General features: G+C 36.0%; 1 protein-coding gene across 2 annotated transcripts in view; it reads right to left on the reverse strand.

Moving 5' to 3' along the window:
* Nucleotides 1-6,747: 6,747 nt before the first annotated feature.
* LOC143851599 (replication protein A 70 kDa DNA-binding subunit B-like) overlaps nt 6,748-27,873 on the reverse strand; it is a 56,935-nt gene continuing 35,809 nt past the window's right edge. The window contains exons 2-9 of one of the 2 annotated variants that reach the window (XM_077361074.1): nt 8,873-9,137; nt 8,633-8,729; nt 8,417-8,541; nt 8,263-8,341; nt 8,038-8,182; nt 7,558-7,643; nt 7,269-7,449; nt 6,748-7,179 (exon numbers count right to left, since the gene is read on the reverse strand). In XM_077361074.1, the coding sequence (XP_077217189.1) occupies nt 7,629-7,643; nt 8,038-8,182; nt 8,263-8,341; nt 8,417-8,541; nt 8,633-8,729; nt 8,873-9,137 (726 nt within the window). In that variant the 3' untranslated portion in view covers nt 6,748-7,179; nt 7,269-7,449; nt 7,558-7,628. Of the gene's footprint in view, nt 7,180-7,268; nt 7,450-7,557; nt 7,954-8,037; nt 8,183-8,262; nt 8,342-8,416; nt 8,542-8,632; nt 8,730-8,872; nt 9,138-27,873 lie in introns of both variants that reach the window. The other variant, XM_077361072.1, reaches the window with a different exon arrangement.

Consider the following 27,873-nt stretch of genomic DNA (forward strand, 5'->3'; position numbering starts at 1 on the left):
AGGGGGAAAGAGAGAGAGAGAGAGAGAGAGAGAGAGAGAGAGAGAGAGAGAGAGAGAGAGTCAAGGGCATTTTAGTCATATGCACTCTTGATTGGTGATTTAGAAAACAGCCCTCTTGAAATGTCATAGTTAGAAGAAACCCCTTCTATTTGGTCATTTTCCCTATAATTTAAAGCAAATTAAGAAAAAGACAGTCGAGCCCTCGTTTATTTGACGTGAGGAAAAGAAAGGACATTCAAGTCCCTCGTATACGATAAAAAAAAGTTGGGATTTTTTCCCTCTTCTCTGGTTCTCGCTCTCTTCCTCGCTTCTCTCTCTCCCTTCTCTGGTTCGACGTCCCTGACCCTCGCTCAATCGACCTCAAGGCTCGATCTCTTTGCTCTCTAGTTCGTTGATTTAAGGTATGTTTTCCTTGCTTTATAGTTCTCTGGAAATCGCTACCTCTGCAAATCTACTCTAGGGGTTTGTCTTTCTATTTCTTTGTCAGTGTTTTTTTTTTTTTTAGGGGTTAGGGTTAGGTTTTTTTTTTTTGCTTTAGGTTTTGGAGGGGTTTCTCTGCAAATCTCAGTTTTTTGCTTTGTGATTAGGGTTAGTTTTTTTTTTGCCCTGAAATGGTATAAGCAAATCAGATCTTTCTGGCCATTCTATTATAACATTCTAAAGTGCATACATTGGAGAGTGTTTTTTTTTATTTTTAGCACTTCTTCAAATAGTAATTTTACAATGGTTGGGGTTTGTTTATGTGTTTTATGTGTTTATGGGTTCTCGAGGCTAGTCTTTGCTGGTTTCTCTAGTTGCTACTTACAAAGAAATAGATTTGTGTAGCTATAGGGCCTACCTTTGTCTGTTTTGCAGCTTTGAATCAATCATTGGAATTTTCAACTAGTTCTTGATTTTTTTTTCAGCTACGAATCAATCACTGATTTTTTTTCCCTCCATGCAGGTTGTGGATAATGTATTGTGATGGATCATGAAGCTCGAATTCTGCTGGGGGTGAATCAATAATCTGTCTACCTATCTGAAGGCTATTTCAAAGCTATTCCAAGCCTCTGCTACGCTATAAAAGCCATTTTTTTGCTAGTGTTGGAATGTGATGTATTGTTGGAGCACACTTTTTTTGGTCGGAGTACACTTTTTTGGATTATGTATTTTTGGAGTACAACTTTTTCCTGATCAATAATCTGTATTTTTGGGTTTAGTTTCAGAGTATACAGGTCATGTGGATTTTTGGGATTATGAAATATATGTAAATGAGATCAATTCCCTTTAATGGGATAAAATATAATCATCTTCTTGGCTGGTTGGATATGATTTCCTGTGCAATATTAGTCTATGCAAGATACATCTTTGGACCTACTGTGTTTAGCATGCACCAAAGAATGAAGTGCCAAATACATTTTCATGTATTGCATGAAAGTTTTTGGGGTTTTCTTGTTTGGTAATCGCAGCCTAAAATGAGCAGTCTGTTTCCCAAGGCTCAATTGAAAGCCAATCCAATTGAATTAGACCTGGAGAGCCATCTTAACAAAAGCACTCAAATCCGTAAACTTATGTGTCAAAATTTCGCATCCTTGTTTCCATAGCATTCATAAAGAGAACAAAATGCACATGTGTAGCAGAATTCTGCTATACCAATTACAATGACTAGAAATTAGGTTGCCATTACACAAACTGTCATATTATTAATATACAGAGCAGAGTGCTGGTTTCTTAACTTCGTCACCAACCATTGCAACAACCATTACCTCTAATGAGTATGAGAGAGAAGCTGAAAATCCCAATCGCTTGTTGTAATATGAGATACTGCCTTTTAATACCATATTAACGGAAGTGATTAAGGATCTTGGTGGATTCAAACCACCATACTCTTGAGAAACATTAGGCCATGTTTCCCAAGTGCTCTTCCATTTGAGCTAAAGATCCAAAAGAAGATTGTGGCAAGCAAGAGCCTTTCAAAATGGATTAATGAAAAAAAAAAAAAATGTGCTCGGATACCATGATAGTACAGTGCACGAGTGGCATGCTCCTCTACACAGCTCCATGTCTGCTACCATACTCTTTATAATAACGCAATTGCCAACCCAAAAAATCTGGTTTTCGACTTTTAATCCAAGGAACCACAAGACGTTGACCCAAGGCTCGATCTCTTTGGAGGAAACCAACTGGTTCAAGGATCTGCCCAAACAGCTTTGATAAGTTTTGGGATTTTCAGTAATCTCAGATTAATTGTATTAACAGTAACAGGTGCATTATTAACTTCTGGCCATCTAAAAAAGAAAATAATTGCCAAATGCATCATAGAGAATCTAATGACAATCACCCCACAAATATCTCACCAGTAGCAAATAATTTCACTAATTTTAAAGAACAATAGAAAAGAAACACACATCTTCATATTCCTAAAGCATGAAATACATACAATCTGCTATCATTGGGTTTTTTTCATCTCAAAATAATTTCCTTAACCCTAGCTCACCGAAAAAGACACAAAATAGATATAAATCTGTATGCTAAAAACTCTAAAAAAAAACCCTAAATAGATTTGAAAAGCTCCCAATGTAAAACAACTCTATTTTTTGGAAATCGAATCACTATTTCAAAAAACCCTAAGCCAAGAACAAATAGAAAAGAGAAGATATGTTGCTATCCTTTTCATTGCAGAGAAGATCTGGAAAAAACAGAAAAAATGGTGATGAAAACGAAAAGGAAAAAAGCAAAAAAAAATATACATACCTAAGAGAGAGACCTTGAGTTGAAGTAGATGGTGATTTTTTTCACCCAAAACCAGAGAGAGAGAAGCGAGGGAGAGAGATGAGAACCAGAGAGAGAGAAACAAGGGAGAGAGACGAGAAAAATAGGGCAGTGATATTTCCACCCCCTCTGATGGCTATTCCGCCCCCTCCCCCCCTAACAGTTTTCGTTAACTTTTATGAAGGGGTAGAGAAGCAACCGTTAACTCCAAAGGCATAAAAGTTAACAATTTCTGTTAAAAGGGGGGAAACTAGCCATCAGAGGGAGGGCGGGCCCGGGGGGGGGGGGGAGGAGGGAATATCACTGCCCGGAAAAATACCTAGTTTTTGTAATCATAATGATCTTTTATGAGGGACTCGGTTGTCTTTTCTTTGACTCGCGTGAAGGAAGCGAGGGCTCGACTGTCTTTTTCGGAATATTTTTAACATGTACCTCTTTCAGCGGCCCCACGTTGTACGAACCAATAGAAACAATCGTAATTACTCGAGCGCCTAAACCTTATTCTCATATAATATATACACGGGAAACGAAAGAGGAGCAGATAAAATAGAGAAAGGACACGAAAGAGGATTTTTATAAAACAACCAGGAGAAAAAACCCTTTCTCACTCTGATAAATCCGTAGAGGAAATCTCCGGAGAACTGGAAATGCTTATAGTAACATCTTAACTGTCAAACATAATATTCACACCATACCACAAATGCTTATAGTTAGACATGAATATTGTAATAGAAATAATCAGCACCATGGCGAATCCACTTTGGCAATTCCACTTCCTTCAATAAATGATGTCTACATGGATGGTGTGCAAGAGACTTAAAAGAAGAACAAATGATGCCCTTAGAAACAGCCATGTTACAACACATAGGGGGTTGGCACATTAACTGGCGTCGTGAGGCTTCCCATAGATGCGAGTTAGAATCTTCCTTGAAGCCCTATTTGCAAAATCCTTCATCTTGCGACAAAGAAGTTCCAATTAGGCTCCATCTGTTCTGCGTTTTGAGAACCCATTATGAATCACAACTCAAAACAAACATGGCCTTAAAATCAACACAACAGTTCTTCAACTCGCAAGAGAATCTACTTCGATACATTGAAAATATTTTGTCAGCCCTTTTTAAAGCATAAAAAAGATGGAAGCTGGAAATGTGTAATAGCATAGACATTGTCATATTGCATATTTATTTAAACATTGTAAAAAAAAATGAAGGAATTCTTGACATTGGTCTGTTTTAATCCTTGCAATTGATTGGTTGTAATCTTTGACATTGATTGGTTCTTACAAGATTGAGTAATACCCAATTTAGACATACAACATCCATTCAAACTTGAATTTGAAGATGTTTTATAGAAGTTGCAAGTTGTTGTAATGAGGTGAAGAACCTGAAGGAATAAATAAATTAACTTTTAAAAGACATACATTAAGTGAACCATTGAAAAAGGGATTTCGGATAGAAAACCTTCCTAAACTACTATCAACCTGAAAATTGAAAAGACATAGAGCATCATATATCCATAATAGATATTATTTCATTAAGTCCACCAAAAAGACATGAACAAAACATACCATAGGCATCATATGAGGTTCAAGTACTGAGGTTTCATACATAGATCAACCATCATTGGCCATGGAAACTGTAGAATGCATGGCCCCATCTTCGATTGATTTGCCTGCAATTGAGATAGTAAATTGGTTGAAGTAATAGTAAAGACACACACACACACAAATATCCAATGTCAGCCTAGAAATTAGACCAACTTATCAAAATTGCAAAAAGCTTACTTCCAGAAGAAAAAGAAGAGGGTTTGGGTAAGAGAGTAATTTTAATGTCAGACTATTTTTAAAACCAATTTTGTAAAAGAAATTTTTTAATGAATAATAAAAATTGGAGGAAAAAAAACATAAGAAGCTTAACCCTATAAAAATACCCTAACCCTAGCTCCAATGGAGAGAAACAAAACGGGAAAAAGAAATCCTAACCCTTAAATCATGGAAGATTACCTACGCCCACATATCCTGGGCATTGTCATATGTGAGAGTTCATGAGAAAACTTGACATGATATAACACAACCAAAGCAAAAACTTATCATATCTTTTGATTTATTGATTTTCAAATTTTTCTATGAAGGGGTAAAGAATTAAAAGATAATAATAATACTTAACCCTCTATATTTTAATTGGAATTTTTGAACTTCATCAAAATCACTCGGTCGTTGAAAAAGAGCTCCATTAAGAAAAGAAAACTGGCCATAGGTTTAGCTTTTCTAAGTTCAATCTGCTCCTTAATGACAAAAATGGCATTCTATTTTACCTGATAATGAATCCACAATGTAGCTGCGTTTGTGAGTCACATGCTACCGGGCACAGGCCAAAAAACAAAAGATTATCACAGGAAAAACATCAAAAGATAAGATAGGCAGCAGAAGCAGAACATGTTAATCTTAAAGACCCGTGCCTAGAATGCTGAAATTTCCGGTGAGACATTTTCCCTATCCTCCACCCTGTTACAAAATTGGAAAAAAAGAAAAAAAAAGAGGTGTCTAAATCTCTCTTCTCTAAGCTTCCTATTAGTATTATTGATACAGGCATGACACATACGAATTTGAAAAGAAGGTTCTATTTTAATATAGTGCAGTTGGTAATGTATTTTAAAAATAATTTCTTTTAATGAAACAGGGACTAAGGGGGTAATGGTCTCCTTCACACCAACTGTGAGTTTGATACCATGATTGATTCATGATATGTGGTTCAAATAAATAACCTAAATGAAATATTAGCCAAGAGTGAAGGAGTACATGCATATAAGAGGAATGCTAAATGTTGTTGACCTTCTCATTAGCAGTGGTTATGAGATCCATACTTTGGCAACCTGGGGGAAAAAAAGGAAGCAAATCGAACAGAGTAAATTTGTTCAAAAAAAGAGGGAAGAAGAGAAACATAATGAAACAGAGGAAAAAGTGACGAGAAGGAGAATACATCATAATTTGCACTCAATTAAAATCGATATATTATACGACCTAATAATGATATTCAAAGCATTGATAAGTACCTGTTTGGTTTCAGCTGTTGTTCATGCTTCCATCAATAATTATATGAAAGTGGGGAACTTAAAATAAGTTACATCTATAGTTTAAGATGAGCTGAAGATACAGACATGAGTTAACTTTTTTTACAAAGTTGTAGTTAAAATTTACATAGTATTCAAAAGCACACATACATAGTGAATTTACATGTAATATTAACATGTTTTACAAACAGAAAGGCTAGTCATCTAATTTTCCACTCTAAAGTGATAAGAAAGCTATGTAACTTTTTCCAAACTGAGCTCATTAGATCTGACATCTTCGTCCTGAAAATAAAACAAAGATGGAGTGTTGGTAAATGTCGGAAACTGATATCTGTATTAAAGAATAGGAGCAGATAGGTTGCGAATTCAACTCTTGTGCATAGAGATTCTGTTTCCTCCTGCATGTCAGGACTATTTTCCTTATCTTTAATTTCCATAGAGGCTACAATTTTTCCTGTGGCAGTGAAATGATTAATAGTATGACTGTCCCTGTACGTGATATTAAAGTCTTTGATAGTAAAATCTTTAAGTTTATACCTTCTTCAGAAGCATTTTCTAAATGCAATTCATCATCTCTTGTTCCTTTTCGTGAAGCATCAGATTTTGTGATGCTTGATTCAACCGCTGTATGCTTTCCGTAAGTATAAAGTGATGTGATATCTTGTTCCTTTGAAAAAAGAAGACGTAATTGATCTTAATATTGGCAACTAATATAACTACTAAAAAATAGGGTAACAAAATGCGGTGAATTAACTACCATGCATAGAGAATCTTGTTCCCTATGTGATTCGTAATATTTTTCCTTGCTTCTCACTTCCGCAGAGGACAAAACTTCTCCTATAACAATGTAATATTTAATTATATGAATGTGTTAAATGTAATAGTAAATATAAATTGTGTTGAAATATTGAAAATTAGAATAAATAAAGGGAGATGATATTTTCACGTCAAATCAGGTTGTAAGGAGAGCGTTCATGTAATGCAAGGGGGTGAGAATATCATCACCCTAAATAAATAATAATGCAAATTGTAAGCAATATGATTTAAGTAAGATTGCATTTGACTTTAACATATGTGTAATGGTACCTTCTGTGTTAGCAACTGAAATTAGCAAGGGACCATCTGTATGTAGCTTTCTTGGAGAATGTTCATCATTCGAATGACTGTTTGAACTTGCCGGTGAAGAATTCGCTGTGATTGTTTCAATTAGGGAATGATGAGTGCCCACTCCAGTTACTGATGAGGAAGAGTGTGCATCGTGAGAAAGAGTGCTTGAATTTGGTAGTGAGGAATGCATTGTGACTGATTCAATGACCGATTCAATTGGAGAATGACCAGTTTCCACTTCAGGTGCTGCAGCTAAAAAGAAGTGAAATTATTCTATTAGCATATAATGTGTACGTACAAAACCTTACGGAATAATGAAATGTTAACTGTATTGATAATACCATCAATTAAGTGAAGGAGTGCATGACTCTCTTCTGAGTAATCTACGTCAATGATCGAATGCACTATGACGTCTGAAGTATCAGTTATCATGAATTTGCCTTTAAGATTTGATAGAATGAAGACATATTTTTTCCATAATCGTGGAGAGAATATCCGATTGAAATGACCTATATCATCACCCTTTACGAAAAATTACACGGAAGTGGGTAAATTAGTAAATGATTTACAAATGTATTTCCTACAAAAGATTTGATTATAAAATAATTGCACATTATAATCAGAATTTACCTCAATAACCTGTGTTCTAAACTCCATTGCTGTGAGGCTCAATACATGCTCTGCTTCATCAATAAATAATCTCAAATCCATGCTTCCTGTATCATTGACAACCTCTGCCTTAATTGTGTAGCTGAATAATATGTGAAATGCTAATGTAGACATTCAACTATACGATAATATGTATATATGTACCAAAACCATGTATAAATGGACAGTTAGTAAGAAGACAATTGAACCGGGTAACTAAGGTACACTTATTGAATCGCAAGCATACCCACAGAAGGTACACTTATTTGTATTATCTGAGGGTACAATTTTGTGTTTGCATGCTGCACATGCATTGTAGCAATGCAACTGACCAATTCGAATTTGAGCTAATGTTGCGGTGATCCAATAATATGTAGGCTACAATCTTAGACACAGTTAAGTTAATAAAAAAAATCAAGAAATTGTATATTTCTTAGAAATTAGTGTGTTTATTTGGGTTACCATTAATGCATCACGTTGCATATGCTGATAGAACTCAATGATGTTGACTCTTTTGTCCAGCGGTAAGACAGAAGTGACGATTGATGGTGAAGAAGATGATTGTATTCTCATAAGTAATGAGCGAGCACTTGCATTTCCTTCCAACCTACGTAGAACAAACGTATGAGTATAATATATGTGAAAAAGGATTGTATAAAATCTAAAAGGAATGTGGAAATCGAATACCAAGCTACTAGTCTCTCTGCACCAACATTGATTGGATTGACTGTTATAGTTGTGTATCCCGTGCTTGATAAAGAGCCACCTATAAGAAATTATTATTGGTTTATCGTTATATGTTAGAAAGGAAAAGAAAATGTAATAGTAAGTCTAGATATACCTTGATATTGAACAACATTGACAGCCTTGACCATCAATACGGTATGGAATATGCGTAGGTGAACCATGTCTTCTGTCACGGAATGAGCCTTAAGAGCCCATAAGGTCAAAATGACCGGATGATTACTGGTATTAATAAGGTAATTGGGGTTAAGATTTTTAATTTGAATGAAATAGTATGATCATAATATGAATAAAGGGAGCCAAAACAAAGTACCTATCATCTATCAAGACCAACTCTTTCTTGAAAGTGAAATTGTTGTGTGTCTTAATGGTCTGAATTTTGGAGACGGAAACCAAAATGCCGAGAATATCTTCCACAAAACAACAAAAGTCAAATATAATAACAATATTTATGTGCATTGCTTAAAAGCACACATGAAGCAATATTTATAAATAAATGAGTTTAGAGGTTATGTTGTTTAAATACACATAAGAATGAAATTATAATACATACCACATAAGTCAGTTGTTGAAGATGTGGTTTGACACAAATTTTTCAAGGAAGGGAATTTCCAACTGATAGGCATCGTGTCTCCATCAAATGGAAGAACGGTAGTAAATCTCATTGGTCGCAAATGGTATTGATGATTGGTAATTGGGCAACACTGAGTGTTAGGTTTAACAACCACATTGTTTATATAATAACCACCACCTTCACTAAACATTCTTCTGTACCTTTCAATATTTTCATAAAAAAGAAGTAGCAGGATCTCCTCTTCCTGGTAGAATAAAGAAATATCGATCACTATAAATTGAAGTAATAGTGAATAAAGGAAACATGTATAATTGAATCATAAAAAGTAAACATTCATTGCTGAGGAAATGAATTGCACTCTTTCATCAGTTAAAACTATTTTCACAAGATGGCCCTTGCTGCGAGGATTATCAAAATTGTAAATGTCGTAGATATGCTTGACACGACATTTAATATTCCAGTTGGTCTGAGAGGGATTTATAAATGCGAATGGTGGATAAGAACGACCTTCCATCCTGCTGAAAAAAAATCAATTAATTATATCTGGTAATAAAAGAGGAACTTGGCATGCAAGTTTATAAGAATGGATAGATTAAGAGTAATATGTATACCATATATTAAAGCCATAGTAAAACTTCCTTGAAAACAACATTTCGCGTGTATCCTCGCCTAGGATGTTCTTTATTGCCAAGTAACAATCGTACACCAAATTGAGAAGTGACACGTGATAAAGCAATATAAAGTTGTCCATGACTAAAAACAGGCTTTGGTAGGTATATCCCAACCATGGTTAAAGTCTGACCTTGGCTTTAATTTATCGTCATTGCAAAAGCAATCTTCAAAGGAAATTGTCTCCTTTTGAATATGAAAGGAAATTCACAGGGGGGTGTGGACAATACAATTCTTGGAATGCAGTGGATGTCACCTTTGTTAGCCCCTGTAATAATCCTTGCGCTAATAGTCCGTCCCTCTAAGCTAACTACAACCAATCGTGTTCCATTGGAAAGTCTGATAGAAGCATTTAGGTTACGTAGTAACATCACAGGAAGACCGACCTTTAACTCCAAACAATGCTTAGGAATTCCTGGAAAATTCAAGGAATGTAGATACTCAGGTGTAGTCATGAAATCAGCAGATGATAGTCATGAAATCAGCAGATGAGGAATGAGTATCCTTGTTAACTGCTGCATCAGCACTTAAGTACGTTCTACTGCCAACGGGCAAAGAATAATGTCACAACGCTCAACAATCTCAGACCCATCACCAACCATTAGTGCGGCGACCTCTGACGCAGTAGGTAGATTATATTGCCTAGCATCTCTTGATCTCTGTTCTATTATTCGAATACGCAGGTCAACAGTGGCACCATTAGCCAAGAAATCCCTCCCATATCTAAAAGTTCGTACATATGGATTGGTAGTGTCAAGCATTTTCTTAAACCAGCAACGACATCCTTGTATGGAAAACCGAGCATTGTTAACGTGAACATCATCCATCCTATTTCTGGCCTCATCACCAGTCGCTCACACGTATAGCTGTGCAAACATCAGTTTGCAATTAGGATTTGGTAACAATGACCCAATCTTGTGGTAGTTAGAACCTGAAATCCTAAAAGAGTACGGACTACGACCATCAACAATACTGTGATCAATCGTACCGCTTGTGGAAGTGAAGCTATACATCGAATTATAAGCACGGATAAGCTCCCTAAAGCACATACGATTGTTATCATATATTCCCTTATGCAAGTCCTCCAAGTAATTTGGTGCCTCACTAAGCATCGGCAACTGAATCCTGCCATCATGACAACACATGAAAAATCTTGGGACACGACCAAGCTTAGAAAATCTTTCTTGATTCCACATTAATGCTCCACAGAATTGGCATGTTGTATTTGGAGGGCCGAAATCCCACGTTTCTATAAATCCGTTATAATCTCGAAATTCCCTTTGTGCGGTCTGCGATGTAGAGTCTCGGAAAAGTGCAATTAAGACGTACATGCAACATATTTAACCCTTAATTAATGAACATTAGACTTGGCCAAATGCTAACCTTGATGAAAATTTTGAGGTATGTCAATTCCTAAAGTATATTGTGGCAACGAATCCCTTTGAGACTTCTCAATACGATGTCATTGAAGGGGCAAAAATTGAACCCCATGAAGTGATCGATATCATCTATACGATGTGCAGGAATATCTGGAAATTATACATCAAAACGGTTTACCAAACATATTTAATTGGTAAGTAAAAGTCAAATAATGAATCCCACAATCAGGCACAACCTAACCATCGGGATAAGATCGTATTGTGATTGCTGGAATAATATGTTGCGGAGACGGTCGAATATCAACATCAATGGAGGAGGCCAAGTCAGTCGACACTCCAACACTGATAGCTTAAGATTTTGATGCTATATTGGAGACATGATCTATTGAAGGCGAATTGAAATTTAGAAGAGCACAGCTCTTCATACGCAATAGAGAAGAATTAGTCCTTCCGGTTTGATTAGTATTATGGCAACCATATGTTATGAAACTACCAGTGGTAGGCGCAATAGCCCCAGAACTTGCTACGTTGTAGTTGATGTAATTTGACGAAGGCAAATGAGAATTTAATCGGTTATGTCTCTTCATACTGTGGGACCCGATCCCGCGAGAGGGGTGGGGCGCGAGCCGCCACGCTCTCTCTTGGTCTCTCGTACCCACGCGATTGGCGTGTGCATTTTTAGTATTGATTTTAATTCATCTTTTATGTGAACTTGGGATCACTAAGGCAATCCGAATTCCACACAAAAGAGACTGACAGAGTCGCCACCTAGATGTGGGATCTAGGACCCATAATTAACCAGAAATCTAGACTCGCTACCTGGTTACAAGAATTGAAGGTATGGGGAGTTATCCACCACATGCAGCATTCCTGCCCGATAATCGGTCTTCAATTTCAAAAGTTAACTCTTTTAAATTCATTTTAAATGGCTCATTCAACTCTTTGTTAGTGTGCGAACTAAGTGACATGCATCCTAAAATTTAATTTCAATATGAATCCTAAATGTGTATCTTGATTTCTTAATTTGTCTGGATTCAATCTAAGTGAAAGTTCTCCTAAAATTCTAATTTCAAGGAAATCCTACATATTTTAATTAAGAATTCATAATAAAATAAATATACAAAACCCCACATTTGTTGTGGAGCCGACTCGCGATTGGTATGCCATCAGACATCCAAGCTGCCTACGTACCCAAGCCTCACTGGGATCAGAGTCGACGTAGTTCGGTGCACCTAAGCTAAGCTACTTATGCCTAACTCAACTAAGACACCGATCTAGACTGGATTGACTGTTTCAACAGTTTTAAGAGAAGTTATTTAATTCAAGTTGAGGATTTTATTATCCTAGGATTTCATCTAAGATGCTATATGATTCTTATCTAAATGCAAGTTATTCCTTAGACTAATGCAGGTTAGCCTACATCCTAGTTTACTAGGCTTGTCCTAGGGAAAGATTGGGCGACTAGTGTAACTAGACCTATGGTACGGTTACTATCCATAGCAAGTGTCCGTGATGAGGCTGGACTCCTAACTCTAGGACTTCCTAAAACCTAGGACACGACCTGACACCAGTGTTCCTAAATTGGGCTCTAATGGTTCTTATATCGGAAACCATAATCCAGTGGTTCCGAAAGACTCGAGACAAATCGATTCAAGTTCTTGAAGTTAATGAATTTCAGATTTCAAAGATTTTCAGTTTCTGGACATTTAAGGATTACCAATGGCTCTAGGGTTCACCAATTTCGGCCTAGAATAACATCAAAGGAAGGGAATCGTGTGCTCTTTCCTTGTGCAATTTAATACTTAAGTTATAGCATCTTATTGCCTGGCATATCTCAGGATTTCCATGGACAGTAACCTCGGAGCCAACAACATGCTATAGCTTAAATGTTCAAATTGTCAAAGATCGAGTGCAATAGGGATACGATTATGGATGCACTGACCATTTTCCAGGGAAATCTAAAGATCCTAAATTTTTTGTTTCAATGGATTTAGGAATGAACGTGTGACAGAATTTTAAGGCTCTTTATAAGCTTTAAGATGATTTTTAATTAATTTTCGTTTTTCAGTGGATTTTATCAGTTTTATACCATATGAGTGATTTTACAAGTGAAACTGTTGCAAACGAATTCGAAATGAGTTGAAACTTCTACAGCAGCAAGATATAATGAGATGTAGCTTACTGGAAGATTTTTACAGATTTTTACATTAAGCTCATATTTAATTTTGATTTAACAATTAATTTACCAGATTGCAAAAATAACACAGAAACTACTAGAAATAGAAATCTAAATTCAATGAAATTTATACAGTAATAAGATATAAGTAAAAATAGTATGCTGTGAGATGTTCATGAATTTTAGGAATTATTTACTATCAATTTCGGATATTTCAAATTTTGGACCAGATTATAAATTAACATTACATCCCATAGGAAACAAGATCCAAATAAATTGAAACTTTTACAGAAGCAAGAAATATGAAATATAAGACTACTGTAAAAATGTTGTGAATTTTAATGGTGATCTGATGTCAGTAAAAATTCTCACAAAATCTGATAAGTTTCAAAGAAAGCATTAAATAATATATCAAACAGAATCCAAAAATTCTTAAAAATTCATGGTAGAATGTATCAGTGCCATATTATTTTCTCACCAAATTTCATTAATTTTGGAATCCATTTAGTATATATTTTATTTTTCTTCGTCGAAAAGATATTTTTGAAGAGTTTTCCATTTTTAAAACACGATTTTCGAGGAAATTACGACTCCGCAAAACATTCTTTAATCTTGTTCTGATATGATGAACACAAGAAAAATTTTAAATTCCAAAAAATAGATCATCCTGAGATGGCTATTTTTTAGAATTTTGTAATTTCTCAGCCATTATTTTAAATAAAATTCCACTCATCACTCAAATTTTCGAAATCATTTGATTCAATGTGCGATCCAATCCGATGATTATTTTAGTCTATTTAAATAGATCAATGTATTAAATTTTGGGACGAATCGGAATTGAAACACTCATGTAGATCGTGATTTTGAGCACACACATATAATATTGAATTAAATTCAATTAAATGCTAAAAATCGTGTAAAAATACATAAAAAAATATCAAATAATCCTGAAAAAATCTGAGAATAGTGCACCTACCTGTGATGGAGATTTTGGGTATCCTTTGAATAGGACAAGATTTGAATGCGGGGATATGGAGGATTTCTCTAGTAGTTTTCTTTGAGTCTTCTTCATCTTTTTTTCTCCTTTTCTGAAAGAAGAGAGCATGGGTATTTATAGGTGAGGGATGAGCCAGGTTGCCATCTTTAGGGCCTAGAGGTGTAGGGTGGAGATTGAGTGATGGAAAAAGGAAGGGGAAATAATGGCCAAGATCGGATTTTTCTAGAATATTCTCCCTCTTCTTTGGCATCTTCCATTTAAGCCATGGCTATGTTAAAAATGGCAGGCACTTATGCGGCCAGGATCAAGTACTAAAGATTTAAGAACAATTCAAGGTCCAAGATGATGCCATTTGTCCTTGGAATCTTTGTAGATTTTGGAAGCAAATTTCAAGGTAAGGGAAATGTCCAATTTGGTTGCCTTTGTAGAGAATGGCAACGATTTGGATGGTTGCGATTAATTGCAATCTCCATGTGATCGAAAGAACGGGCGAGATCGGGTCTCCAAATATCCTGAAATCTTTGCAATGATATGGAATAAGATTGGGTAGTTGAGATCAATTTCGATCGAAAGAATGGACGAGATGATGCCTCCAAATCTCCTAGAATCTTGTAAAAGATTTTTCAAATATTTTGAATGTAAAAATCAAAAAACGTGGTTTTCAGGAGATTTTGAAGTCCGATTTCGATAATTCTTTCGCCATTAAAATCGTTGATTTTTCCTCTTTCATTTAAGCCCAATGTTGCCATAGAAATATTATTTTTAGAATTTATGACCAATGCGAGCCGTCGGTTTTTAACAGCGAATCGTTTTTCCAACCGTTGATCAAATTGACGATTCGATTGATCCAACCAACTTAATCAATTTTTGATGAATGATCCTAACCTTTGAAATATGAATTTTGACAACAATTAAAGTACTGAAAGCACTGTTGTTGATAATTTGGTTAAATTATTTCGACGGCTCTCGTTCACCCACATTGATCCGTGATTTTTCACTGGATTTTTGCTCAATTAAGTGACACAATGTTTAATTTGAATTTGAGATTAACCTTGATCGATCCTATTTTGACTAAATGATCACAAATTCTTAGTAAGGAAAGACACCAAGGTTAAGATCTGCCCTTGATCTAACGATTTACGAAAATCGGGTCTCGGAATCGAATCAGGTCCCGGGCTGTGAAGTGACCCTAGCTTATTTTGTCCCAATTGATGATCCGTAAAGTCAGATCGAGATATTAATGACCTAAAACATATAAATCCATGATAGAGGGGCTCTCACATGGATTTAACACACTAAATTCACCAATCAGGGTATTTTTCAATTTTTCGGATCTAATCATCTCACCAGGTACATCTCTTTATCATTTCGGTTTTCAAAAAATTTGAGGATGCATACTTTACCAATGAAATTCCACGGATCAATATATTAGGTTATTGTTGGTTAAAGTGTAACAAAATGAGGGTGTCTACACATACGCAAATATCTAATTCTATGTTGCCGAGCCATTTTCGTAACGTATTTTTCCCGAGCAATATCTATAACAGTAGATACTCAAATTTTCATGTAACAGGTAATAATAAGTAAAGTCAGCAAATATAATATACATTACACCTATGGAGTCTAAATATACTGACATGTATAACCGTGTGTGTCCATTGTAAAGGGGATAATGAACCAGTAACAATATGCCTCAATATAACAATCTGTTTCGAAATAAGTATGAAATCAATATCCATGATCTGCTATGAAAGAGGAGACACTATTGAGGTAGTATGTAAGCTCTCCGCATAGTTGAGAAGCTAAATTGTAGTAGTTACATATAAGAAAAGTCGTAGGTAAAAATTTATTTCTAGGCTTTAATGAAATTTTTAATAAATGATAATTCCATTAGGCATGTGCCAAATCTGTAATGGAACAATTCCGTAAAATAGTAGAAAAGACGAAAAAATATAAATAGGAGTAGAAATTATGATATTAAAACTGTGAACTATATATATAGTTAATATACATTTATTCAAATAGAATGTAATATAGTCACCTATAAGTGTCAAAAGTAGCTATTTCAGAGATAGGATGCCCCACATTTGGACCCTCAGATGCATAGGAAGAGTAATTTCCAACCTGCAAAGATGGACAAATAAATTTTGAAAATTAAGTGATTGGGAAAAAATAATGGAGCATCCTATGTACCCTTTAATCCCAACTTTCAGCCCTTATGTGAGGAAAAATAAGAAACAAAGGAGGTTTAAAACCATATATATTCAGAAAACATTACAAAAAGAAAAATCTTTTTTATTCATACAATGGAAAGAACATCCTTTAACATAGAGGAGAACAAAGGGTATTTTTAACTCCTCAAAAGAGATTGCCCAACATAAAACCTTGAAAACCCATTCCCTTGAGGCATCCAATGTACCCTTTAACCCCAACTTTCAGTCCTTTTGTGAGGAAAACATAAGAAATAAGAACAAAAGAGGTAAAAAACCATATATGATTAGAAAAAATTACAAAACAAAACTCATTTCTAATCATACAATAGAAAAAAAGCCCAAAATCCAGTTATTAAGCAGATTTGAAGATTTCAAAAAGCCTTACCTAGATAAAGCTAAAATTGGCACCAACTTTCAGCCCTTTTTTGAGGAAAAATAAGAAACAAAGGAGATGAAAAACCATATATAAAATCAGAACATATTAGAAAAGCAAAACTTATTTCTAATAATACAATGTAAAAAACAAAAGCCTAAAATCCAGTTGGTAAGCCGATCTGAAGATTTACAAAAACTTGACCTAGATAAAGCTAAAAAAACAGAAGCAAACCTAAAGAAATAAACGCCCAGAAATTCTTTATTTTACGAACCATATTTCAAGATATGTAAAAACTTGACCTAAATCAAGATTGTAAACCCTTAAAAATAAAAGCAAACCCTAAAACAAAAACAGCTGTAAAGATTGTAAAATTCTGTACCTCAATCAAGCTAAAAATCACCGGAAATCCAAAAGCAATTAAAGGCCTAAAATTTGCAGATATATTTGTCTCTAAGATTGCTTCTTAGATGGGGGATTTCTATTGGAGAAGAAAAAACACTGAGAAAAGAAATAAAAGCATGTGAAAGAGGGAGAAGAAACCTTGATGGAGAGACCCAAACATAAGGCGTTTGTTTTTTGGAGGGATGTAGAGAAAGAAGAAGAAAGTAGATGTATATCTCTATTGGAAGGAAGAAGAAATATCTCTGACAGTAAAGTGGGATAAGAATAAGAGCGCAGGAAAGGAAATTACATTATTTGCAGGGGTAAATAAGGAAATCAGAATATGTTTTGAGGTTAGGACGGGAAAGAAGCGACAAAAAATGCCCAGAAAATTCCAAGTATGAAATATAAAAAATGGAAAAAGCTCTAACTTCATCCCGGCTCATTGTAGTAGATATATTATATATAATATATGAGGAAAGTGTTCCTGCGCAACTGCGCAGGGAGCTTCCCTACGCTTAAGTGGCTTAAAAAGCCTCCCATTAGTTCGTTTAGCAGGTCCACCTTTCTGGGTCCACAAAAAGTGACCAATGGGAGGCTTTATAAGCCAATTATGCACTTTTCTCTTTATATATATATATATATATATATATATATATATATATATATATATATATATATATATATATATATGAGGAAAGTGTTGGTGAGCTTAAGCGCCCCAATCACATGGGTCCCACATTTTCTGTGGTGATCCAAACCATTCATTTGTAAGGCCCTATCATAGATAGGGTGTGGACCAAAAATCAGCTCCATAGGATCATCCTAACCCCTCCATTTGTGGAGGACAAAAATGGGCAGATTTGTGGACAAATAATGTCTGTCCATTTTGACCTCCACAAATGGATGGGTTAGGATGATCCTATGGAGCTGATTTTTGGTACACACCCCATCTATGTAAGGTCCTTTCAAATGAATGCTTTGGATCATCCTAACAAAGTAGGCCCCAATGTGATTGGGCGCTTAAGCTCACCATAAGTTTGGTGAGCTTAAGCTCACCAACACTTTCCTCTCTGTATATATATATATATATATATATATATATATATATATATATATATATATATATATATATAGAGAGAGAGAGAGAGAGAGAGAGAGAAAACGGTTTCTTCACACAAGTGTAGATAAGTTATCTACACACTAGCTTAAAATAATATGGATGGCATATTGTATGGGTGATCCAAACCATTCATTTGATTGGCCCTCACATAGATAGGGTGTCCACAAAAAATCAGCTCCATAGGATCATCCCAACCCTATGATTTGTGGAGGTAAAATGGACGTGTATCAACCTTCACAAATCTGTCCATTTTTTGCCTCCACGGTTCGAAGGGTTAGGATGATCCTATGGAGCTGATTTTTTGGGCATACCCTATCTATGTGAGGGCCCATCAAATGAATGCTTTGGATCAGCCAAACAATGTGGGCTCCACTGTATTTTAAGCTAGTGTGTAGATAGCTTATCTACACTTGTGTGTAGAAACCACTCTCTCTCTCTCTCTCTCTCTCTCTCTATATATATATATATATATATATATATATATATATATATATATATATATTGAGGAAATGGTTTGTGTGCAGTTGCACAGACACTGTCCATGGCTGCACAAAGCATGGGGGGCCACATTTGTTGGGGGATCCAAAGCACTCATTTGGAAGGCCCTTCCATGTATATATATTGAGGAAATGGTTTGTGTGCAGTTGCACAGATAAGCTATCAGTCCATGGCTGCACAAAGGATGGGGGGCCACATTTTTTGGGGGATCCAAAGCACTCATTTGGAAGGCCCTTCCATGGATAGGGTGTGTACCAGAAATCAGCCCTTTAGGATCATCCTAACCCTACCATATGTGGAGGGAAAAAATGGGTGGAAACAATGTCTGTCCATTTTCCCCTCCAACTTTGATTGGGTTAGGATGATCCTAAAGGGCTGGAAGGGCCTTCCAAATGAATGCTTTGGATCCCCCAAAAAATGTGGCCTCCACTATGGTTTGCGCAGTCATGCACAGATAGCTTATTTGTGCAGCTGAACACAAACCATTTCCTCTCTCTCTCTCTCTATATATATATATGTACTCTCTCTCTCTCTCTCTATATATATATATATATATAAAGAGAGAGAAATGGTTTATCTACACACTAGCTTAAAATACAGTGGAGGCCCACATTGTTTGAGTGATCCAAACCATTCATTTGATTGGCCCTCACATAGATAGGGTGTCCACAAAAAAACAGCTCCATAGGATCATCCTAACCCTTCGAAACCGTGGAGGCAAAAAATGGACAGATTTGTGAAGGTTTATACACGTCCATTTTACCTCCACAAATCGTAGGGTTGGGATGATCCTATGGAGCTGATTTTTTGTGGACACCCTATCTATGTGAGGGCCAATCAAATGAATGGTTTGGATCACCCAAACAATATGACCTCCACTCTGTTTTAAGTTAGTGTGTTGATAACTTATCTACACTTGTGTGTAGAAACCGTTTTCTCACACATACACACACACACACACAGAGAGAGAGAGAGAGAGAGAGAGAGAGAGGAAAGTGTTTCTGCTAACATTAGCAGCTAGCTCAGCTGCTAACGTTAGCATAAAACAAGGATGGGGCCACATTGTTGGGGTGATCATAAGCATTTATTTGAAAGGCCCCATCAAGGATGGGGTGTGTACCAAAAATCAGCTTCATTGGATCATCATAGGATGTCCATTTGTGGGGGTGAAAATGAACAGATACTATTTGTCCACTAATCTGCCCATTTTTTCACCCCACAGATGGACACCCTAAGATGATCCAATGTAGCTGATTTTTGGTGGACACCCTATCCTTGAAATGGCCTTCCAAATGAATGCTTTGGATCCCCCCAACAATGTGGGCCGACCATGTTTAAGCTAACTTTAGCAGCTAAGCTTAGCTACTAACGTTAGCAGAAACACTTTCCTCATATATATATATATATATATATATATATATATATATATATATATATATATATATATATATATAGAGAGAGAGAGAGAGAGAGAGAGAGAGAGAACGGTTCCTAGACATATGTGTAGATAGGTTATCTACACACTAGCTTAAAATACAGTAGGGGGCACATTATTTGGGTGATCCAAACCATTCATTTTTAAGGCCCTCACATAGATAGGGTGTCCACAAAAAATCAGATCCATAGGATCATCCTAACCATTCAAACTGTGGAGGCAAAAAATGGACTAATTTGTGAAGGTTTAAAGACATCCATTTTACCTCCACAAATCGTAGGGTTGGGATGATCCTATGGATCTGATTTTTTGTAGACACCCTATCTATGTGAGGGCCTTTCAAATTGATGGCTTGGATCACCCAAACAATGTGGGCCCCCACTGTATTTTAAGCTAGTGTGTAGAGAACTCTCTACACATGTGTAGGAACCGTTTTCTCACATATATATATATATATACTAGTAAAAAACTCCGTGCGATACACGGGCCGACAAAGAACTGCACGGACCACATCATAGGTTGATCCAAACCGTCCATGTGATGGAACACAACATCAATAGGTTGTGCCCGTGAAATCATTTCCATAGGCTGATCCTAGCCCTCCAATCTATAGAAGTTTCTATAATTAAAAAAGCATAAAGGAGGGGGGTAGGATTGAAATTATGTGGCTTTAATGGGTGCCTTTGTTAAAAAGCATAAAGGAGGAGGTAGGATTGAAAATATGTGGGTTGAATGGGTGCCTTTGTTAAAAATAGTCAAAAAAAGTGATGTGTAATTCTCATAGAATTTTGGGAGAAATTCAAATAATTCTCTCCTTGCTATATAGTATACTAGTAAAAAATCCCGTGCCCGACAAAGAACTGTACAGACCACATCATAGGTTGTTCCAAACCATCCATGTGATGGAACACAACATTAATAGGTTGTGCCCGTAAAATAATTTCCATAGGCTGATCCTAGCCCTCCAATCTATAGAAGTTTCCATAATTGCAAAAGCATAAAGGAGGCAACTCTACGGACCACATCATAGGTTGATTCAAAGCATCCATGTGATGGAACACAACATCAATAGGTTGTGCCCGCAATTGTTGTTCCTCTCAAGGTGCCCGCAATTCGTCAATATTTGTAAAGGTGTTCAGAATTCGTAATATTATGTAATATGTTCACAAAAATCCGTAGTATTATGTAACATATGCACCCAATCCGTATTTTTGCAAAGAAAAAACGTCACTATGTTGACTTTTTCCACTTTTTATTATTACAAAACGTAAAGGAGGGGGTAGGATTGAAATTATCTGGCTTTAATGGGTGCCTTTGTTAAAAAGCATAAAGGAGGGGTAGGATTGAAAATTTGTGGGTTGAATGGGTGCCTTTGTTAAAAAAAGTCAAAAAAAGTGATGTGTAATTCTAATAGAACTTTGGGAAAAATTCAAATAATTCTCTCATTTTCTCTTCTGCTATATAATATACTAGTAAAAAATCGCGTGCGATGCACGGGCCGACAAAGAACTGTACGGACCACATCATAGGTTGTTCCAAACCATCCATGTGATGGAACACAACATTAATAGGTTGTGCCCGTAAAATAATTTCCATAGGCTGATCCTAGCCCTCCAATCTATAGAGGTTCCATAATATGTTGTTCCTCTTAAGGGGCCTAGAATTCGTAAATATTTTTCAAGGTGTGCGGAATTCGTAATATCCTAAAAAAATTAGTAAGGAAAAGTAGTTTTTTCGTAATTGTCATATTTCGAAACCTCTTCTTTGTAGTTTTGTCCGTAATTTTCATATACAGGTACCCATTGTCCGTAATTTCCCTCCAAAACTTTAGTAAGTAATGATTATTGCTAGCTTCTTTCCGGTGGGAGTGGAAATATCATCGCCCAAAAAAAATCCTACAACAACCATATTTATAGGAAATGACCAAAATACCCCTTTCTCCAGAATATAACCAAACACGCTTACTCATAAAAAATTAACAAAAATACGTCGAATTCATGTCGTGGATGTGGTGGATTCCACGGCAGAGGAAGAGGTAGAGGCCAATTCAATGGTTATCAAAAAAATCAAGGTGGAGGTAACCATGGATCTACTTCTTTATTTTGTTCTATTTGCAAAAGATCAAACCATTCTGATAAGGATTGTTGGTATAAAGATAGTGGAAATCAAAATAGAAATTTACCACAATATTTTTATTGCAAAAAGTATGGTCATATTGAAAAAAATTGTCATCAAAAGGTTAGGGAACAAGCAAATTATCATGAAGAGAAAAGTGATGAAAAAATTGAAAAAGAAGATAACGTATTTTTATCATGTCTTCTGCCAATTTTGAATTGAATGATGAAATATGGTATTTAGATAGTGGTTGTAGTAACCACATGACTGGGAACAAAGATTATTTTCTCGAAATAGATGAAACGGTCAAACCACGAGTAAGGATGGGTGATAACAATCATGTTAGTGCCTATGGAATTGGTCCCATCGTAGTTTCTATGATGGTTGGCAAGAAACAAATTTAAGATGTTATGTATGTTCCTGGGTTGGCTCAAAATTTGCTAAGTTTGAGCCAATTGATAAAAAGGGGTATCGTGCTATTTTTGATGAAGGAGAATGTCAACTTTATGATAAGAAAAGTATGAAACTAGTTTTGTCTATTAAGATGACAGAAAACAAGATGTTTCCACTAGTGTTTTCAAAACTAGTATTCAATGCTTTTAGTGCGAGTAGTGATGACTCTATGTTATGGCATAGAAGATATGGACATTTGAATTTTGGTGGATTGTCTTTGTTGCAAAAATTGAATGTGACTGTTGGTATCGATTCTTTAAAATATGGTGGCAAAGTGTGTGAAGCTTGTGTTTTATGAAAACAACACTGTGAACAATTTTCAAGTGGTATGTCTTGGAGGGCATATAAGCTTTTGATGCTTATACATGCTGATATTTGTGGCCCTATGCAAACTTTATCTTTGAGTGGGAATAAATATTTCATTCTATTTGTTGATGATTACTCAAGGATGACATAGGTTTATTTTCTGAAACAAAAAGATGAGGCTTTCTCCATCTTCAAACAGTTCAAGACACTATTCGAAAATCAAAGTGGTCATTTTATTATTACTCTTCGTACTGACCGTGGTGGTGAATTTATTTCCAAAGAATTTCAGGATTTCTATAAAGAAAGTGGAATCAAAAGACAGTTGACAGCGAGCTATACCCCACAGCAGAATGGAGTCGCAGAACGGAAAAATAGAACCTTTGTTGAGGCGGCAAGGAGCATGCTAAAAGACAAAGGGTTGCCTAATGATCATTGTGTTGAAGCAGTAGCCATGACAGTATACCTATGCAATCGCGCTCCTACAAAAGCAATTCGAGGAAAAACTCCATATGGGCTTGGAGTGGAAGAAAACCCAATGTGAGTCATTATAAAATTTTTCGTTCTATAGCCATCCTTTTGTTCCATATGAAAAAAGACAAAAGTTAGATGATAAAAGTAAGAAGTGTATTTTTATTGGCTATAGTGTGGAGACCAAAGGGTACCGACTTTATGATCCAATTTCCAAAAAATTGATCATAAGTCGTGATGTTATTTTTAATGAAAAAGAAGCTTGGAATTGGTAAACTGAAGTGGAAGCCCCCTTATGTGTTCTAAATGAAAACACATCAAGTGAAACTCCTTCTCTTAATGTTTGTTTACCAAATTTTGATGAGTCACCAAGTTCATCTGGTGATTCCTGTCCTATGAGAATGAGAAGTCTTGCTGATATTTATGATTCATGTGAGTTTGCCTGTTTTGCAATGGAGCCTTCTAGTTTTGTTGATGTAGTGAAAAAGAAAGAATGGTATGATGCAATGAAAAAAGAGATTGATGCAATTACAAAGAACAACACTTGGACATTGGTGGATTTGCCACCAAACAAAGAAGCAATTGGACTTAAGTGGATCTACAAGTCAAAGTTCAATGCCGATGGTTCTCTCCAAAGACACAAAGCTCGGTTAGTTGCAAAAGGTTATGTCCAAAAGCCAGGTATTGATTACTTTGAAACATTTGCACCTGTTGCTAGAATGGATACTGTTAGAACTGTTTTGGCTTTAGCATCTCAAAAGAATTGGCAAGTTTTTCAGCTTGATGTCAAATCAGCCTTTCTTAATGGAGAACTTGAGGAAGAAGTGTATGTGAAACAACCTCAAGGTTTTGAAAGCAAAGGCATGGAGCATAAAGTGTACAAATTGAAGCAAGCACTATATGAGCTTAAACAAGTGCCAAGAGCATGGTATAGTAAAATTGACAGGTATTTTCTTGAAAGCTCATTCCAAAAGAGTGCTAGTGAACCAACCCTTTATGTTAAAATTCATGGTGATAATATCCTAATAGTTTGTTTATATGTGGATGACATGATATACACTGGGAGTTCTCATGATATGGTTAAGGAATTTAAAGAGAACACGTTGAAATTTTTTAAAATGTCAGATTTGGGTCTATTGCATTATTTTCTTGGAATTGAAGTAATTCAAGGATTTAATGGGATTTTCATATGTCAGAAAAAGTATGCTTTGGATTTATTGAAAAAAATTGGAATGGTAAATTGTGCACCTGCAAAAACACCTATGAATACTAATGAGAAACTTACTTTGCCAGATGGGGTTGAAAAGGCAGATGAGAAGAATTTTAGAAGCATTGTTGGTGGTTTGATTTATCTAACTCATACAAGGCCAGATATTATGTTTGCAGTTAGCATTATTTCCAGGTTTATGCATAGTCCAAGCAAGCATCATCTTAGGGCAGTAAAGAGAATTATGAGATACATTCAAGGCACAATCAATTTTGGTGTTGTGTACTCAAAAGTCACTAACAATAAATTGATTTGTTTTTCTGATAGTGATTAGGCAGGTTTCATTGATGATCGAAAAAGCACAACGGGTTATTGTTTTAGTCTTGGATCGGGTGTCATAGCTTGGGCATCTAAGAAGTAACTCACTACGACTCTCTCAAGCACGGAAGCCGAGTATATTGCTGCTACAACTACAACTTGTCAAGTAATTTGGCTACGAATAATTTTGCGTGTTTTGAAGGACGAACGTGGATCTTTTGTGACAACAAATCCACAATTACGTTGACGATGAATCCAATTCATCAAGGGAGAATGAATCACATTGAGATTCGTCACAATTTCATTAGAGAAGTCACAGCTAAAGGAGAAGTTGATTTGAAGCATTACAACACTGAAGATCAAGTGGCGGATATATTCACTAAAGCACTGCCAGAAGAAAAGTTCAAGAAATTTCGTCATATGATGGGAGTACAAACACCCCACATAGTTTGAGTTAAGGGGGCGTGTTGGAAAACTAATTCAATCATGTGGGGCCCACACTAGCCTATGCAAGTCGGTTTTATTTTTTCTAGAGTTATTTGAGTCGGTGTGGACCCCGATCCTGAGGAGGCGGCGAGGAACGAGTCCCCCGTCAGTCCTTTGGATCATCCACTTGAAGGAGAGCTCTACCAAGAAACTCTCGAAACAGGTGCCACCTTCATAGCATAGCACAAGTGGCGGTAAATGAATGAGATACCTCTTGATCCGAAGCCAAGGCTCGAAACCAAGACATACCTAAAATAACTCAGAGTCGCCATCCATGGATAGGCCATGGAACCCAAAAACAAAATCCTCTGTGTAATGGATAACCAGAAATATATATGGGTCCGTGCCTGATTATGGATGAGGAAGGTCCGAAGAGCATCTCAATCCGCTCAAGTGCAAGCACTTGGTCTCTTATGCCATTTATTATTAACTTTGAATAGTTTTGGGCAAAAATCATGTGAAATGGGAACAAATATCCCCAAGAAAAACGTCTACCTAAACATGCATGACCCGGTGATAATAAGCACATACAAAATAAATAAAAGAAATGTCACCTAAACATGGCTAAGTTATGAGTATCATGCCTAATGGGTGTCTAAGTTCTGGTGGACAAACACATGCATGCTATAGCTAAAGGTATAAGGTCTGTATAGGAAAGTAAGAAAACACAACAAAACATACAACACGACTCGATACCACACAAAACACAACACAACAAACCCTAGACTCTAAATATTGTAGCCCGATTCTTCGGATGGTCTGCCATTCATCCAAAGCTGCCTACGTATCCCCGCCTCCACGAGAATCATGGCAACGTAGTTCTTCGCTCATATTCTAAACTATGATACCTAAGACATCTAGATCTCTATCCTAGACTTGACCTAAAAGACCGAACTAGTTTTAAAGCTTCTTGAGCGATATTCAAATTTAATTGGATTGTGAATTTTAGGACCCCCTATATGCCCTAACTAAATGTAAGTTTTTTAACCTTAAGTTAATGAAAATGGTTCATATATCGTATGTGTAACTAGGCTGTATGTCATAAGAAAAATAATGGGAGATTAACACATCCTATTCTAGTCATCAGTCGGCGATGTGGATCGCTAACTGACCGGACGGAGGAGTTCCTAGCTAGGACAAACTCTTAACTCTAACACAAACACATAACAACCAAAACACTCTATCTAAGATAAATTCCTAACTCTAGAGGAAGAGCTTTTTGAAAACAATGTTTATCGAGAAAGTTATGAAATATTTTTATGCTTTTGAAAGGTTTAAATTGTTTATTTACAAAGTTTGGCTGGACTTGGGATAAAAATCCCAAGCTGCCTACGTACCTCGTGGAAGAGAATCAAACCAATGTAGTTCGAAAACAAACTCTCCTAATTACTCCTAAAACTTAACACTTTAAATGATTTTTATAGTTTTTCAAATTTTCAAATGTTTTTGTTGTTTTGATTTTTAAATGTTTTTAAGTTTTTTAAAAAAGTTTTCACTCTTTTGATCAAAGACCAAAGGGAACAAGCACAACACTAAACTAGGGCAAAGCCCTAAAGCTAAAGGGAAAATCCTGAACAAGCAAACTAGTGTTAAAGACACAGGAATAAACCACAAAAAAGTGAGCTAAAGTCACAGATAAAATGAAAAAGAATAGAATCCGAAACAGGTCAAACTCTAACAAGACTAAGTCAGTCACTAAGGATAAACTTCTAAACCAAGTAACACTAAAGGGGCAAATGAGTCAAAGACTCTCTATCACTTTAAGAGAAATGCAAATAAGTCAAGGTATGACTAATAAACACAGAGGACATAAACAAATGTGCTAGTGAAACTGGACAAGTCTCCTAGACACAGAGGTAGGCTCCAAGTATCCCTATCATTGCCCTTGCAATGATAAATAAGGATAAGGCAATTAACAGACCAAGTTGGTCTCCAACTAGTAGGGGGAACAAGTTGGGGTACAACTTAGAAAGGGTTCTATACATGAGACAAGTCATGCCTCCTAAGGGTTAACTCTATACTAAATCCAAGGTATACTCCTTAAGAGATAAGCTCTAAACAACGAGGCTTGTTTCCAAAAGAGAACATGCCTCATGAGACAAGGTATGTCTCCTAATGGGAAGGGTAACTAATGTGTAAAGGTATCTAAAAGACTAAGAAAGTCTACTAAACAAAAGAGGGGAGTGCTACTAGGACCGAGCAAGTCCCCTAAGGATGGGCTTGGACTAACGCCTTCATCGCCCTTACAATGAAGGAAGGATTAAAGAAAAAATGATGATGTGTGCAAAAGATGTAGTCAATGGGCAATGATGCAACCGAGAGGCAAGAGATGTAAGCAATGGATCTCAAAGACGGAATGAGACATGGTCCTAACATTTTT

This window comes from Tasmannia lanceolata, unplaced genomic scaffold (assembly GCF_043159265.1).
Source record: "Tasmannia lanceolata isolate RefF3 unplaced genomic scaffold, GAP_Taslan_0.1 ptg000018l, whole genome shotgun sequence".
Taxonomy (NCBI): domain Eukaryota; kingdom Viridiplantae; phylum Streptophyta; class Magnoliopsida; order Canellales; family Winteraceae; genus Tasmannia; species Tasmannia lanceolata.